This window comes from Bufo bufo, chromosome 4, assembly GCF_905171765.1.
Source record: "Bufo bufo chromosome 4, aBufBuf1.1, whole genome shotgun sequence".
NCBI lineage: Eukaryota > Metazoa > Chordata > Amphibia > Anura > Bufonidae > Bufo > Bufo bufo.
Genome location: NC_053392.1, coordinates 3,531,092 through 3,546,375, shown reverse-complemented (window position 1 = coordinate 3,546,375; position 15,284 = coordinate 3,531,092). Strand labels below are relative to the sequence as shown.

The 15,284-nt window shown below is 44.3% G+C and overlaps 1 protein-coding gene across 1 annotated transcript in view; it reads right to left on the bottom strand.

Moving 5' to 3' along the window:
- LOC120999955 (oocyte zinc finger protein XlCOF6-like) overlaps window positions 1-10,812 on the bottom strand; it is a 29,521-nt gene extending 18,709 nt beyond the window's left edge. The window contains exons 1-2 of the mRNA XM_040430987.1: window positions 10,715-10,812; window positions 10,458-10,578 (exon numbers count right to left, since the gene is read on the bottom strand). Coding sequence (XP_040286921.1) covers window positions 10,458-10,578 — 121 coding nt within the window. The 5' untranslated portion in view covers window positions 10,715-10,812. The remainder of the gene's footprint in view (window positions 1-10,457; window positions 10,579-10,714) is intronic.
- Between the last annotated feature and the right edge of the window lie 4,472 nt (window positions 10,813-15,284).

Genomic DNA, 15,284 nt, shown 5'->3' with positions numbered 1-15,284 from the left:
TGTCAGAATCCATTACTCTGTTCCGTGGCCCCGCAAAAATTTATAACCATTTCCTGATCTTGTCCGCTTTGCGGATAAGAATAGGCATTTCTATAATGGGCCGCCTGATCCGTAAATTGCAGATGGCACATGGGCGGCATCCGTATTTTGAGGATCCGCAATTTGCAGACAGCAAAACATGGCATGTTCGTGTGCATGAGCCCTAAAAAAGATGCACCACTTCCAAAAACCTACAAGTTTTGCAGATATTGTGTCCGCACTTATGAGAACCATTCTCACTAAGCCAAGTATCCGCAGTTTTTTGCGGTCCCAATGTTGGGGCCTTCTTAGGCACAATCTGCGCTCCTTCTGCGGCAGTTTTATCCGGCACGTGGCCGTGTCTCAGAATGGGGAGAAATGATCAAATATCCTCTGTATTTCCTGGAATAGTTCACGGTATGTGACTGCGTCTCGCTCTGTGCTTTGGATTTACCATCACCGCTGATCATGTTAATTCTGCGCTGCCCGATGGACAGTCCACCCGGGATAGCCTCGCTCAGTTAGTCTGGTACTTGTAGTCCCACCTTCAGTGGAGCAGTTTCTCTTTGCCCAGTTCACCCATAGGGGCGGCTTTTTTACGGTGTATTGGACGACACGAGACGGGTTTACGCTACGTGGACGGACGGATTTCACCTCAGACAAGACCACTGTAAATATTTAAATCCAAAAAACTGATTAAAAAAAGAATGAAAATGTGCAGTAATTTGTAGATGTAAAGCATTAGATATGAGACGCTTTATCAGGACCGGTTCACACAGTTTGTTTGCGGCTACTTGGCTTAGTGTGAATGGTTCCCATAAGTGCGGACACAATATCTGCAAAGCTTGCAGGTTTTTGGAAGTGCGGCATCTGTTTCCATCTTGCACCGCAGATCCAGTCCTACATCCACTGCTCCACTACATACCTAGTGGAATAACTGCCACGTTTTGCAGTGTCCAGTACGTGGCTGCACAACCTGCCCTGCGGAAGCATTTGTCACCAGCAAAAGTGCAGTTAACCCTTCCTCGGCCTCCAAACATTTCATAAAACATCACAAGAACAATCCAGATGGTTTCAGATGAGGAAGGAGAGGCGTACTGACGGACATAACATCCCACCATCGCTCACCTACTAACACTTCAGGAGTGACTCTCCACCATGCTCAGGTTTCCAATTCCATCTGTTTTCAGTAAGGTTTGGTAACCACAGGGGCCGGCGCTCACCCCATAGTGAGAGGTGCATGCTGGGAGTCTCAGACTGGACATTATGTAAAGATGGCATTTATTAGTGTAACCCCGGCTGTGACTAAGACGTTATGATCGAAACGCGTAAGAAAAGATATTAAAGATGGATCCGTGTTGATGGTGTGAAATAAAGTACAGAAGATGTGACGCCGCTCACAGGAGAAGGCAGCAGCGGTGACCAGGAAGGGAGACGGCATGTGCGCAGTGCACGCGCCTTCCCTTCATACAGCTGATCGGCGAGGGTGCCAAGCGTCGGACCACCGCTGATCTGATATTTATAGTAAAAGCCTGGAGAACCCCTTTAACCCAAACCCCCAACAAAAGCCTTAAAGGCATCCCATGCTATTTATCTGGAGCGGAGGAAACATTAAACCTGAAAACCTCTTTAACCCAATGACCGCCAATATGCCTTTTTATGGTGGTCTACTCAAAGGGCTACACGGGTCTCCCCGCGAACACTCTGGGGGCTTGGCAGACTCCGAATGGTAGGGCACGATATTGAAAATGAAGAATCGGCACGCGATACTAAGCATCTTTCATAACTATTGTGTCCATCACACAGTCCTTGAAACGATACTTGATTGTGGATTGGATGGACTCCGACCTGAATTTCCTTACACGCCAGGTATGGATTCATCTCCCTGAGGTTTATAATCATATAAAAGGAACCATAAAGTTTTCAGACCTTTCCAATAGAGAAAAGACCTCCTTGTTTACTGCAGAAGCTCTTTCTGAAATTGCATGTAAATCTGAGATTTTGTATTTTTCTGGGGCTGGGACTGAAGGTGGTAACCCTCCTTTACTATGCTTCTCATCTAACAGCTTGCCAAAATGTTTTCACAAACCTGGGGAAAAAAAGCAGAGTGCCCCTTTTTCTCAGGCCCAGTGATCCTACGTCTTCGTTGATTAGACTTTTTTTTCTAAGTTTGACTGGCTCCTACAAAGAAATCCCTCAGTTATCATCAGAGTATCCCTGTCCAGGGGCAGATTAGCCATAGACCCTACAGGGAAATTTCTCCTCTCAGCTGCTGACTGAGTACATAATGAGGTGTCAACAGTGACTAATGCTGTGAGAATCAGGTACTCAGGTACCCAGCCAGCGACCGCACATTGCCCGCACCTCACCTCCTAAGCCCCCTGCTCCATAGATGACTGGAGGAGGAGGAGGAGGACAGATAGCTATTGATGGCCACCACAGAGGGGCAGCTTTTGGGGCAGTATATTGTGCTACATTGTGTTATTTGGTTCTGCTGGGAAGGTATTTTGCACTATGGTATTGTTAATCCCGTCTACTTGTGTTGCCCTGTCTTCTGTTAATTCAGTAATAGAAGATGCTAACTTCCCAGATAATGTGGAAGATTCTCAAAAGCTTTAAAAGAAGTAGATACTTCCATCCTAATCACGTCTAATGTTCTGACTGAGAGATGGGGATTCTTCCTCCATAACCTTATCCACTCACTGCTTATACAATGGTGTAAGCCATGCGGGGGCAGGTTTCTTGAGGAACACTCTCTCCCCTTGGTCTTAGCTCTACAACAAAATAAGAGCATTTCAGGTAACCCATGAAGTATACACTGCGTGCAGAATTATTAGGCAAATGAGTATTTTGACCACATCATCCTCTTTATGCATGTTGTCTTACTCCAAGCTGTATAGGCTCAAAAGCCTACTACCAATTAAGCATATTAGGTGATGTGCATCTCTGTAATGAGAAGGGGTGTGGTCTAATGACATCAACACCCTATATTAGGTGTGCATAATTATTAGGCAACTTCCTTTCCTTTGGCAAAATGGGTCAAAAGAAGGACTTGACAGGCTCAGTAAAGTCTAAAATAGTGAGATATCTTGCAGAGGGATGCAGCACTCTTAAAATTGCAAAGCTTCTGAAGCGTGATCATCGAACAATCAAGCGTTTCATTCAAAATAGTCAACAGGGTCGCAAGAAGCGTGTGGAAAAACCAAGGCGCAAAATAACTGCCCATGAACTGAGAAAAGTCAAGCGTGCAGCTGCCAAGATGCCACTTGCCACCAGTTTGGCCATATTTCAGAGCTGCAACATCACTGGAGTGCCCAAAAGCACAAGGTGTGCAATACTCAGAGACATGGCCAAGGTAAGAAAGGCTGAAAGACGACCACCACTGAACAAGACACACAAGCTGAAACGTCAAGACTGGGCCAAGAAATATCTCAAGACTGATTTTTCTAAGGTTTTATGGACTGATGAAATGAGAGTGAGTCTTGATGGGCCAGATGGATGGGCCCGTGGCTGGATTGGTAAAGGGTAGAGAGCTCCAGTCCGACTCAGACGCCAGCAAGGTGGAGGTGGAGTACTGGTTTGGGCTGGTATCATCAAAGATGAGCTTGTGGGGCCTTTTCGGGTTGAGGATGGAGTCAAGCTCAACTCCCAGTCCTACTGCCAGTTTCTGGAAGACACCTTCTTCAAGCAGTGGTACAGGAAGAAGTCTGCATCCTTCAAGAAAAACATGATTTTCATGCAGGACAATGCTCCATCACACGCATCCAAGTACTCCACAGCGTGGCTGGCAAGAAAGGGTATAAAAGAAGAAAATCTAATGACATGGCCTCCTTGTTCACCTGATCTGAACCCCATTGAGAACCTGTGGTCCATCATCAAATGTGAGATTTACAAGGAGGGAAGACAGTACACCTCTCTGAACAGTGTCTGGGAGGCTGTGGTTGCTGCTGCACGCAATGTTGATGGTGAACAGATCAAACCACTGACAGAATCCATGGATGGCAGGCTTTTGAGTGTCCTTGCAAAGAAAGGTGGCTATATTGGTCACTGATTTGTTTTTGTTGTTTTTTTGAATGTCAGAAATGTATATTTGTGAATGTTGAGATGTTATATTGGTTTCACTGGTAAAAATAAATAATTGAAATGGGTATATATTTGTTTTTTGTTAAGTTGCCTAATAATTATGCACAGTAATAGTCACTTACACACACAGATATCCCCCTAAAATAGCTAAAACTAAAAACAAACTAAAAAGTACTTCCAAAAATATTCAGCTTTGATATTAATGAGTTTTTTGGGTTCATTGAGAATATGGTTGTTGTTCAATAATAAAATTAATCCTCAAAAATACAACTTGCCTAATAATTCTGCACTCCCTGTATAACCCACAGGGTATAACTCCCCTTTAAACTTCAGCTCGCTCAGCCCTCTCCTCATACATCCTGGAGGCAAGGCATAGTGAACATTCCATGAAGCGATGTAGGCTGGCTGGGTTCTTTCATAAAGAAGGCGCAATATTCGGAATGTAGGTCTTATACAGTGCCATAAAACTTATTCGTACCCCTTGAACTTTTCCACATTTTTTCACGTTACACTCACAAACTTAGATGTATTTTATTGGGGTTTTATGTGATCGACCAACAAAGCACAAGTCTGTGTGAAGTGAGAAGAAGATGAGACATGGTTTCAAAATGTTTAATAAATAAAAATCTGAAAAATGTGGTATTTGTATTCAGCCCCCTGTACTCTGATCCCCATAAATAAAATCCAGTGTGACCTTTACATAGTAACATAGTACATAAGGCCGAAAAAAGACATTTGTCCATCCAGTTCGGCCTGTCATCCTACAAGTTGATCCAGAGGAAGGCAAAAAAAACCCTGTGAGGTAGAAGCCAATTTTCCTCACTTTAGGGGAATAAAAAATTCCTTCCCGACTCCAATCAGGCAATCAGAATAACTCCCTGGATCAACGACCCCTCTCTAGTAGCTATAGCCTGTAATATTATTACACTCCAGAAATACATCCAGGCCCCTCTTGAATTCCTTTATTGTACTCACCATCACCACCTCCTCAGGCAGAGAGTTCCACAGTCTCACTGCTCTTACAGTATAGAGTCCATAGTCTCACTGCTCTTACCGTAAAGAACCCTTTTCTATGTTTGTGTACAAACCTTCTTTCCTCCAAACGCAGAGGATGTCCCCTCGTCACAGTCACAGTCCTGGGGATAAATAGATGATGGGATAGATCTCTGTACTGCCCCCTGATATATTTATACATAGTAATTAGATCTCCCCTCAGTCGTCTTTTTTCTAACGTGAATAACCCTAATTTTGATAATCTTTCAGGGTACTGTAGTTGCCCCATTCCAGTTATTACTTTAGTTGCCCTCCTCTGGACCCTCTCCAGCTCTGCTATGTCTGCCTTGTTTACAGGAGCCCAGAACTGTACACAGTACTCCATGTGTGGTCTGACCAGTGATTTGTAAAGTAGTAGGAATATGTTCTCATCACGGGCATCTATGCCCCTTTTGATGCAACCCATTATCTTATTGGCCTTGGCAGCCGCTGCCTGACACTGTTTTTTGCAGCTTAGTTTGCTGTTTATTAAAATTCCTAGATCCTTTTCCATGTCAGTGTTACCGAGTGTTTTACCATTTAGTATGTACGGGTGACTTGCATTATTCCTTCCCATGTGCATAACTTTACATTTCTCAGTGTTAAACCTCATCTGCCACTTATCTGCCCAAGCCTCCAATCTATCCAGATCCCTCTGTAGTAGTATACTGTCCTCTGTAGTATATATACAGTATACTGTCCTCTTCAGTGTTAATTACTTTACACAGTTTAGTGTCATCTGCGAAAATTGATATTTTACTATGCAAGCCTTCTACAAGATCATTAATAAATATATTGAAGAGAATAGGGCCCAATACTGACCCCTGAGGTACCCCACTAGTGACAGTGACCCCTCCAGTACTGACCCCTGAGGTACTCCACTAGTGACAGTGACCCAATCTGAGTATGTACCGTTAATAACCACCCTCTGTTTTCTATCATTGAGCCAGTTACTTACCCACTTACAGACGTTTTCTCCGAGTCCGAGCATTCTCATTTTATATACTAACCTTTTATGTGGTACAGTGTCAAATGCTTTGGAGAAGTCCAGATACACGACATCCATTGATTTGCCGCTGTCAAGTCTAGTACTTACCTCCTCATAGAAACTGATTAAATTAGTTTGACATGACCGATCCCTCACGAAGCCATGCTGATATGGCGTTATTTGCTTATTTCCCATAAGATGCTCTAACATAGCATCTCTCAGAAAACCTTCAAACAGTTTACCCACAACAGATGTTAAACTTACCGGCCTATAGTTTCCAGGCTCTGTTTTTGGACCCTTTTTGAATATTGGCACCACATTTGCCATGCGCCAATCCTGTGGGACATTCCCTGTTAGTACAGAGTCCGCAAATATCAGAAATAAGGGTCTGGCTATGACATTACTTAATTCCCTTAGGATACGGGGGTGTATGCCATCCGGTCCTGGCGATTTGTCTATTTTGATTTTTTTAAGTCGCTGTTGTACTTCTTCCTGGGTCAGACAGGACACTTTTAATGGCGAATTTATTTCAGCATTCAGCATTTCATCTGACAGTTTATTTTCCTCAGTGAATACACTGGAGAAAAAAATATTTAACAGCTTTGCTTTCTCCTCGTCGCTCTCTGCGACTCCCCCCTCATTACTCTTTAAAGGGCCGACACCTTCAGATTTATACTTTTTAACATTTATATAATTGAAGAACATTTTAGGGTTAGTTTTACTCTGTTTGGCAATTAATCTCTCGGTCTCTAGTTTGGCCGCTTTTATTTGTTTTTTACATGTTCTGTTTTTTTCCTTATAGTTTTTCAGTGCTTCCGTGCTACCCTCCTGTTTTAGGGTTTTATATGCTTTCTTTTTGTCATTTATTGCTTTCTTTACAGTTCTGTTTATCCACATTGGTTTCTTTTTGTTCCTTAACCTTTTATTCCCATACGGTATGTACCTCTCACAATGAGATTTTAGGATGTTTTTAAAGATATCCCATTTTTTGGCTGTATTTTTATTTTTGAGGACTTTGTCCCAGTTAGTTAGGCCTATGGCCTCTCTTAGTTGGCTAAATTTAGCTTTTTTGAAGTTTGGTATTTTTGTTTCTCCCTGTAGAAACGCTCTTTTGAATGATAATTGGAAGGTTATTACTTTATGGTCACTATTTCCCAGGTGTCCCCCAACCTGCACGTCTGTTGTTCTGTCAGGTCTATTGGTTAATATTAAGTCCAGTATGGCCGTCCCTCTAGTCGGGTCCTGAACCAGTTGGGAGAGATAATGGTCTTTGGTTATTGCCAAGAATCTGTTTCCTTTATGAGATATACAAGTTTCAGTTTCCCAGTCTATATCTGGGTAGTTGAAGTCCCCCATAATAACCACCTCATTATGATTTGCCGCCTTGTCTATCTCGTTTAGTAGTAGATTTTCTGTGGACTCTGGTATATTAGGTGGTTTATAGTAGACTCCTATTAGTAATTTATTGTTGTTTTTAGCTCCATGTATCTCTACCCACAGTGACTCCACATGTTCATGTCCCTCACTTATATCTTCACGGAGTGTGGGCTTTAGACAAGATTTTACATAAAGGCAGACCCCTCCACCTCTCCGGTTTTGACGATCCTTTCTGAACAGACTGTAACCTTGTACATTAACTGCCCAGTCATAGCTATCATCCAGCCATGTCTCAGTTATTCCCACTATGTCATAGTCCTCCTCACACATCACTAATTCCAGTTCACCAGTTTTATTAGTCAGACTTCTGGCATTAGTATACATACATATGAGAGGTTTATGTATATTTTTTACCCTACACCTTTCCTTCTGAACTGTTCTTGTCCCTCCTTCCATTTCTCCCCCAGTCCCACTACCTTGCCCCCGGTCTCTATCTGCACTATCTTCCCCTTCTATAGTGTAATTACCCTCCCCCCCAGTCCCTAGTTTAAACACTCCTCCAACCTTCTAGCCATCTTCTTCCCCAACACAGCTGCTCCTTCCCCATTGAGGTGCAGCCCGTCCCTACGATAGAGGCTGTAGCCGACAGCGAAGTCGGCCCAGTTCTCCAGGAACCCAAACCCCTCCATCCTACACCAGTTCTTGAGCCACTTGTTAATTTCCCTAATCTCCCGCTGCCTTTCTTGTGTGGCCCGTGGTACCGGTAGTATTTCGGAAAATACTACCTTTGAGGTCCTTGCCCTAAGCTTTTGCCCTAAATCCCTGAAATCATTTTTAAGGACTCTCCACCTACCCCTAACTTTGTCATTGGTTCCGATATGGACCATGACCGCTGGATCTTCTCCAGCCCCTCCCAGTAATCTGTCAACCCGATCCGCGATATGTCGAACTCTAGCGCCAGGAAGACAGCACACTGTTCGGCGATCACGGTCTTTGTGACAGATTTCCCTATCTGTTCCCCTAATAATTGAGTCTCCCACTACCAGCACCTGTCTGGCCTGCCCTGCTCTCCTGGTCCCCTGCTTACCGGAGCTGACATTCCCCTGACTGGCAGAGGAAGTGTCCGGCTGCGGCAGTGCCGTCCCTGGACTGACAGAAGTCACCTAATTAGTAATAGAGTCCACCTGTGTGTAATGTATTCTCAGTATAACTCCAGCTCTTCTGTGAGGGCCTCAGAGGTTTGTTAGAGAACATCAGGGATCAAACAGCATCATGAAAAACCAAGGAACACGCCAGACAGGTCAGGAATAAAGTTGTGAAGTAGTGTAAAGCAGGGTTAGGTTATAAAAAAGATCCAAAGCTCTGAACATCTCACGGAGCACTGGTCAATCCATTAACCGAAAATGGAAGGAGTATGGCACAACTGCAAATCTAGCAATACATGACCGTTCACCTTAACTGACAGCCGAGGCAAGGAGAGCACCAATTAGAGAAGCAGCCAGGAGGACCATGGTCACACTGCAGAAATCCACAGCTCAGGTGGGAGAATCTGTCCACAGGACACCTATTAGTTGTGTACTCCACAAATCTGCCCTTTATGAAAGAGTGGCAAGAAGAAAGCCATAAGAAATCTTGCAGTTTGCCACAATCCATGTAGGGGACACAGCAAACACGTGGAAGAAGGTGCTCTGGTCAGAGGAGACCAAAGTGGAACTTTTTGGCACAAATGCAAAATGCTGTGTGTGACAAAAACTACCACTACACAGCACCCTGAACCCACCATACCCACCGTGAAACATGGTGGCAGCATCATGCTGTGGGGGGGCTTCTTTTCAGCAGGGACAGGAAAGCTGGTCAGAGTTTGTGAGAAGATGGAAGAAGCTAAATACAGGGCAATCCTGGAGGAAAACCTGGTAGAGGCTGCAGAAGACTTCAGACTGGTGCGGGGTTCACATTCCAGCAGGACAACAACCCTAAACATCCAGCCAGACCTACAATGGAAGGGTTTAGTCTTGTCTGTGACAAGACTTAAAAATTGCTGTTCACAGACGCTTCTGCAGAGAAACCTCACACAGACTTGTACTTTGTGTTGGTCGATCACATGAAATCCCAATAAAATACATTTAAAGAACATGTATGGGGAACAGTATTTTTATGATTGCATTTTACTCATTTGGGGCAAAAAAATCATTTTTTCAATTGGTCTTTAGTAAAAATATTGAGCCGTTCTGTCACAAAGGGTTAATTGTTTTTCTAGCTGTGTGACTGGTACTTGTGCTGGTCATCTAATAATCCTGATCCCTAAATTACTATGGCCTGTATTACACCAACAGATTATCTGACCAATATCTGTCCAATGAGACCAATAGTTGGTGTGTATAACAAAAGATCTGTGTGTGTAATAGGCCATCTGACCAATGAATGGTCAGAAAATCTGTCAGATAATCTGTTGGTGTAATACAGGCCTTAGAGGCCATCAGTAAGATAAGAACTGATCTATAATGAGGGTCTATAATGTCAGAGATAAGGAGCCCGTCACCTCCCTGCCTGACGGAGCATAGATAAAATTCATATCCTGCCAGCAGAGCATCTCAGCTCTGTACAGAGAAAAGGACTCCATATTTTTAATAGATCAATTGAAAAAAAGAATTTAAGCTCAAAATAAGTACAATACGCTAATATGCCCCCAAAGGTGTCCATAGCCTTTAAGTTTGTGGATATAACATGAGAAATTTGAAAATCTGATCATTCATAATAAAAGTCATCTGATGACACCTACCTGAGGTATAACAGCCATTACTACATGTCTCCGGTGCCTTTACTAGTATAAAACCATTAGCCTGCTATTTAAAGACTCAAAGCTGGGTCACTGCCCGGAGTGCTCCTTTACTGCAGCTCTAAGGTGGAGCACCACCATAAGAAACCTCTCAATTCCCTTCCTCCATTCATTATTCCATACCTGTGGTCACATCTCCTGGAATGTCCTCCTCCACCTCACTCTTACACAGGGGATCTCCCATCATCCGCTCTTCTGTATCCTCCACTTTAATATCAGTCAGATCTTCCCCCTGATTTGTCATCTGTAATAATTCAGGACAATACAGCAGACAGGTGGGAAATCTAACAGATCCACATAAGAGACCCCCACCATCTATGACCCCTCTATGAAAGCAGGACCCCCCTATATAGATGTGTATAGGGCTCAGCTCCATCTACCTGATGGTTCTCTGGGAGCTTCTCCTCTGGACAGTCCTGGGAATACAGAGGACGGGGACATCTCCTCCTGGAGTCAGAACCTAGAGGAGATAACACACAGACTGAATATAATACTGAGTGCTGAAATGCGGCAGAGGAGAGCAATTTTTTTTTCCCGTAAATACTTCGACCCTCTTTTTTGGGGGGGAGGGGTGGGAATTAACCGGATGCTGTCATCGGTAAGTGTAATCCAATATTTCTCTTTTGCCTATGACAGCACCCCAGGAGAATAGGCAATAATTGAATCTAGGGAGGGACTACAGCTTGCAGCACCTTACAGCCAAAGGAAAGACCCTCATTAGAAGGTAGCTGCAGTCTACACTCACCTAAAGAATTATTAGGAACACCTGTTCTATTTCTCATTAATGCGATTATCGAGTCAACCAATCACATGGCAGTTGCTTCAATGCATTTAGGGGGGTGCTCCTGGTCAAGACAATCTCCTGAACTCCAAACTGAATGTCAGAATGGGAAAGAAAGGGGATTTAATTTTGAGCGTGGCATGGTTGTTGGTGCCAGACGGGCCGGTCTGAGTATTTCACAATCTGCTTAGTTACTGGGATTTTCACGCACAACCATTTCTAGGGTTTACAAAGAATGGTGTGAAAAGGGAAAAACATCCAGTATGCGGCAGTCCTGTGGGCAAAAACGCCTTGTGGATGCTAGAGGTTAGAGGAGAATGGGCCGACTGATTCAAGCTGATAGAAGAGCAACGTTGACTGAAATAACCACTCGTTACAACCGAGGTATGCAGCAAAGCATTTGTGAAGCCACAACACGCACAACCTTGAGGCGGATGGGCTACAACAGCAGAAGACCCCACCGGGTACCACTCATCTCCACTACAAATAGAAAAAAGAGGCTACAATTTGCACGAGCTCACCAAAATTGGACTGTTGAAGACTGGAAAAATGTTGCCTGGTCTGATGAGTCTCGATTTCTGTTGAAACATTCAAATGGTAGAGTCCGAATTTGGCGTAAACAGAATGAGAACATGTATCCATCCTCTGATGGCTAATTCCAGCAGGATAATGCACCATGTCACAAAGTTCGAATCATTTCAAATTGGTTTCTTGAACATGACAATGAGTTCACTGTACTAAAATGGCCCCACAGTCACCAGATCTCAACCCAATAGAGCATCTTTGGGATGTGGTGGAATGGGAGCTTCGTGCCCTGGATGTGCATCCCTCAAATCTCCATCAACTGCAAGATGCTATCCTATCAATATGGGCCAACATTTCTAAAGAATGCTATCAGCACCTTGTTGAATCAATGCCACGTAGAATTAAGGCAGTTCTGAAGGCAAAAGGGGGTCCAACACCGTATTTGTATGGTGTTCCTAATAATTCTTTAAGTGAGTGTATAGTGCCTAAAAAAAGTATTTGGAGAGCTCCAGGTAGCTTCTCTACAGATCTGCTCAATTGAAGCGAAAGCTCTCTCTGCCCATGATGTGGAGACTGATCTTGTAGAGTGAGCCCCAAAGCCCGAGGGCGGAACTAGTCCCTTAGAAGAATAAGCTAAGGCAATGGCCTGTCTGATCCACCTAGCAATGGTCTGAGAAGAGGCAGCAGAACCCTTCTTAGCTCCCTGAAACAAAAGCAGCAGACGAGAGGAGGCCCTCCAAGGCTGAGTGATCTTCAGATACAGTAAAATACACCTCCTAACGTCTAGGCAGTGGAACTCTGATTCCTTCTCATTCTTAGGGGAGGCACAGAAGGAAGGTAGCACTATCTCCTGAGAGCGGTGAAAATGAGAAGATACTTTTGGTAAAAAAGAAGGATCAGGAGAAATAACTACCCGATCCTCCAAGATAACCAAATTGGGGGGGGGGGGGGGGAATCAGCAGAGAGTACACTGATCTCACTAACCCTTTTAGCCGAGGTAATAGCAAGCAAGAAAGCAAGCTTTAGGGAGAGCATCTTAGGGGAGATACTATCAATCGGCTCAAAGGGGTCAGAAGAAAGTGCAGAGAGGACCAAGTTTAAATCCCAAACAGGGGTTTTGACCTTAGAGACAGGAGATAACTTGGACACAGCTGTACCAAACCTCTTGATCCAGGGATGGACTGCTAATCTAAACTCAAACAAGGCACTTAGGCCTAGTTCTTTAAAAGTCCAGATATTGGTAAAGTTTTTTCTTCTAACCTTCCTGCAAGAATTCTAGCACTAGCGGAATGTCAGGAACCTCTAGCACATCCACTGGTCTATTGGCGAATCTAAAAAAGGCCCTCCAAACTCTAAGGTAGATCTCAGAAGTAACCCTCTTCCGACTGGCAAACAGAGTGTTAACTACCTCTTCACAAAGACCTTTTCTTTTTAGAATCTCCCTCTCAAGAGCTGAGCAGTCAGATGTAGATTTTTTTACTTCTAGGTGAAAGACTGGACCTTGAGACAGAAGCTCCCACGAAGTTGCTATCGACATCCTGCGGAGCCAGGAGAACCAAACTCTTCTCAGCCAGAATGGGGCTATAACTAATACAGTGGCCTCTTCCTCTCTGATCTTTTTGAGAAAACTCTAACATTTTTAGGGGGGGGGGGGGAAGCCTAGAGAAGGCCCTGTCTCCAAGATTGAGATAAAGACAAATCCAGCCAGCGCTAGCTGCTAAAGGTCAGCGTTGCTGCGGGGAGGAGTGGAGCTCCACGAGAACAAAAGTGAAAGTAAATCCCGGCAACTGCTTGGATATGCTAAATCTTCTTCTTTTTATTTTATATATACAAAGAGGTAACAACGCGTTTCGGCACACTGCCTGTTGAAAAAGATTCAGCATATCCAAGCAGTTGCCGGGATTTACTTTCACTTCTGTCTCCAAGATTGAGACAATGCGTCCACCGCTTTCGGATGTTCCCACGGAGATAGAGAATAGAAAACTTCTACCTCTCTGTTTGATCTGGTGGCAAAAAGATCTGTCTCCGGAATCCCCCATAATGCTGTGACCTGGTTGAAAACCCTCTGCTCTAGGGACCACTCTCCCTGGCTCAGGTGGTGACGACTGAGGAAGTCCGCTTTCACATTGTCCGAGCCCTTGAGATGCACCGCAGAAAGAGAAGATAGAGAAGCCTCTGCCAGACTGAATATCTGATGGGTAAGAGACACGAGGCCCTGAGCTCTTGTACCTCCCTGCCGATTGATATATGCTATGGCTGTTGTGTTGTCCGAGTAGATCTCTACATTTCTGCCCCTGATAACTGGAATACTCTTTTCCTGGGCTAACTTGATCTGGGATAAGGCTCTGCTGTCACAGCTCCCCTGCAACAGAAGGGACTCCACATGGGCTCCCCAACCGGATGGACTTGCATCTGTAGTCAAAGGAAGAACCACTTCTCTAATCCACGGAACCCCTTTTTGAAGATTTTCTAAATTCATCCACCACCTCAAGGAGCTCAGAGTCCCAGGAGATGGAGATATCTCAGAGTCCAGCGAGAGTATACATCTGTCCCATTCCTGTAGAATCTGAAGTTGTAGAATCCTTGAATAATTTTGGGCCCATTCTACTGGAATAGGAGCCGTGATGAGGCCCAACACAGACATGGCCTCTTTTAGGGTGACAGACGGGTGCGAGTGAATGTGTTGGACCCTGGACTTAATTTGTAAGGCCTTCTGAAGGGGCAACCGACACTTCTGGGCTCTGGAGTCTACAATCATCCCTAGGAAGTTGCACCTCTGGCTTGGACATAAACTGGACTTTTCTAGATTTATCTCCAATCCTAGCTTTTTTAGAACTTCCTTCAACCAGGCAATCTGCCTCTGAAGGGCCCGATACGATTTAGACACGAGAAGAAAGTCGTCCAGGTAAGGTATGATCACTATTTTTCTCCCTCACATGGGCCATAATTTCTGAAACGATTTCTGTGAACACTCTAGGAGCCTGCGAAAGCCCAAGGGGTAAGGCCTGAAATTGAAGATGAAGAACTTCCTGCTCCGATTGGACTGCTAATCTCAGAAACTTCTGATGGCTGGGATGGATAGGGACATGGTAATATGCATCCCTCAGGTCCACAGTGGCCATAAAGCAGTTCGGGAAAAGATTGCTTATTGCTGACCTGATGGACTCCATACGAAACCTCTCGTACACCAGATACTGATTTAAGCACTTTAGGGTTTATTATGGTCCAAAATGAACCATTTGGTTTCTTGACAGGAAACAGGGGAGTGTAAAACCCTGTTGCCACTTCCTGCTCTGGGATCTTTATCAATACTTTTTTCTCTATTAGAGAGAGAACCTCTGTAATGATAGCTGACTGTTTTGCCGGATCTGAGTGGTAATCTGTGACCACAAACCTCCCCTCTGGAATGCTTTGAAAATGTAATCTTAGGCCTTCCCTTACCACCGAGTTTATCCAAGCACTGTTGGAAATCTCCTGCCACCGATCTGCAAACAGAGACAGACGACCTCCGACAGGGGGCCTGGCGTCATTGGGACTGTTTCTTAGAGGCATCAGACCCGGAAAAAAATAAACCCCTTATTCTTTCTAGTAACACCAGAAAACTGTTTTGCTCTTTACTTTCCCTTAAACCCTTCTTTATTAAA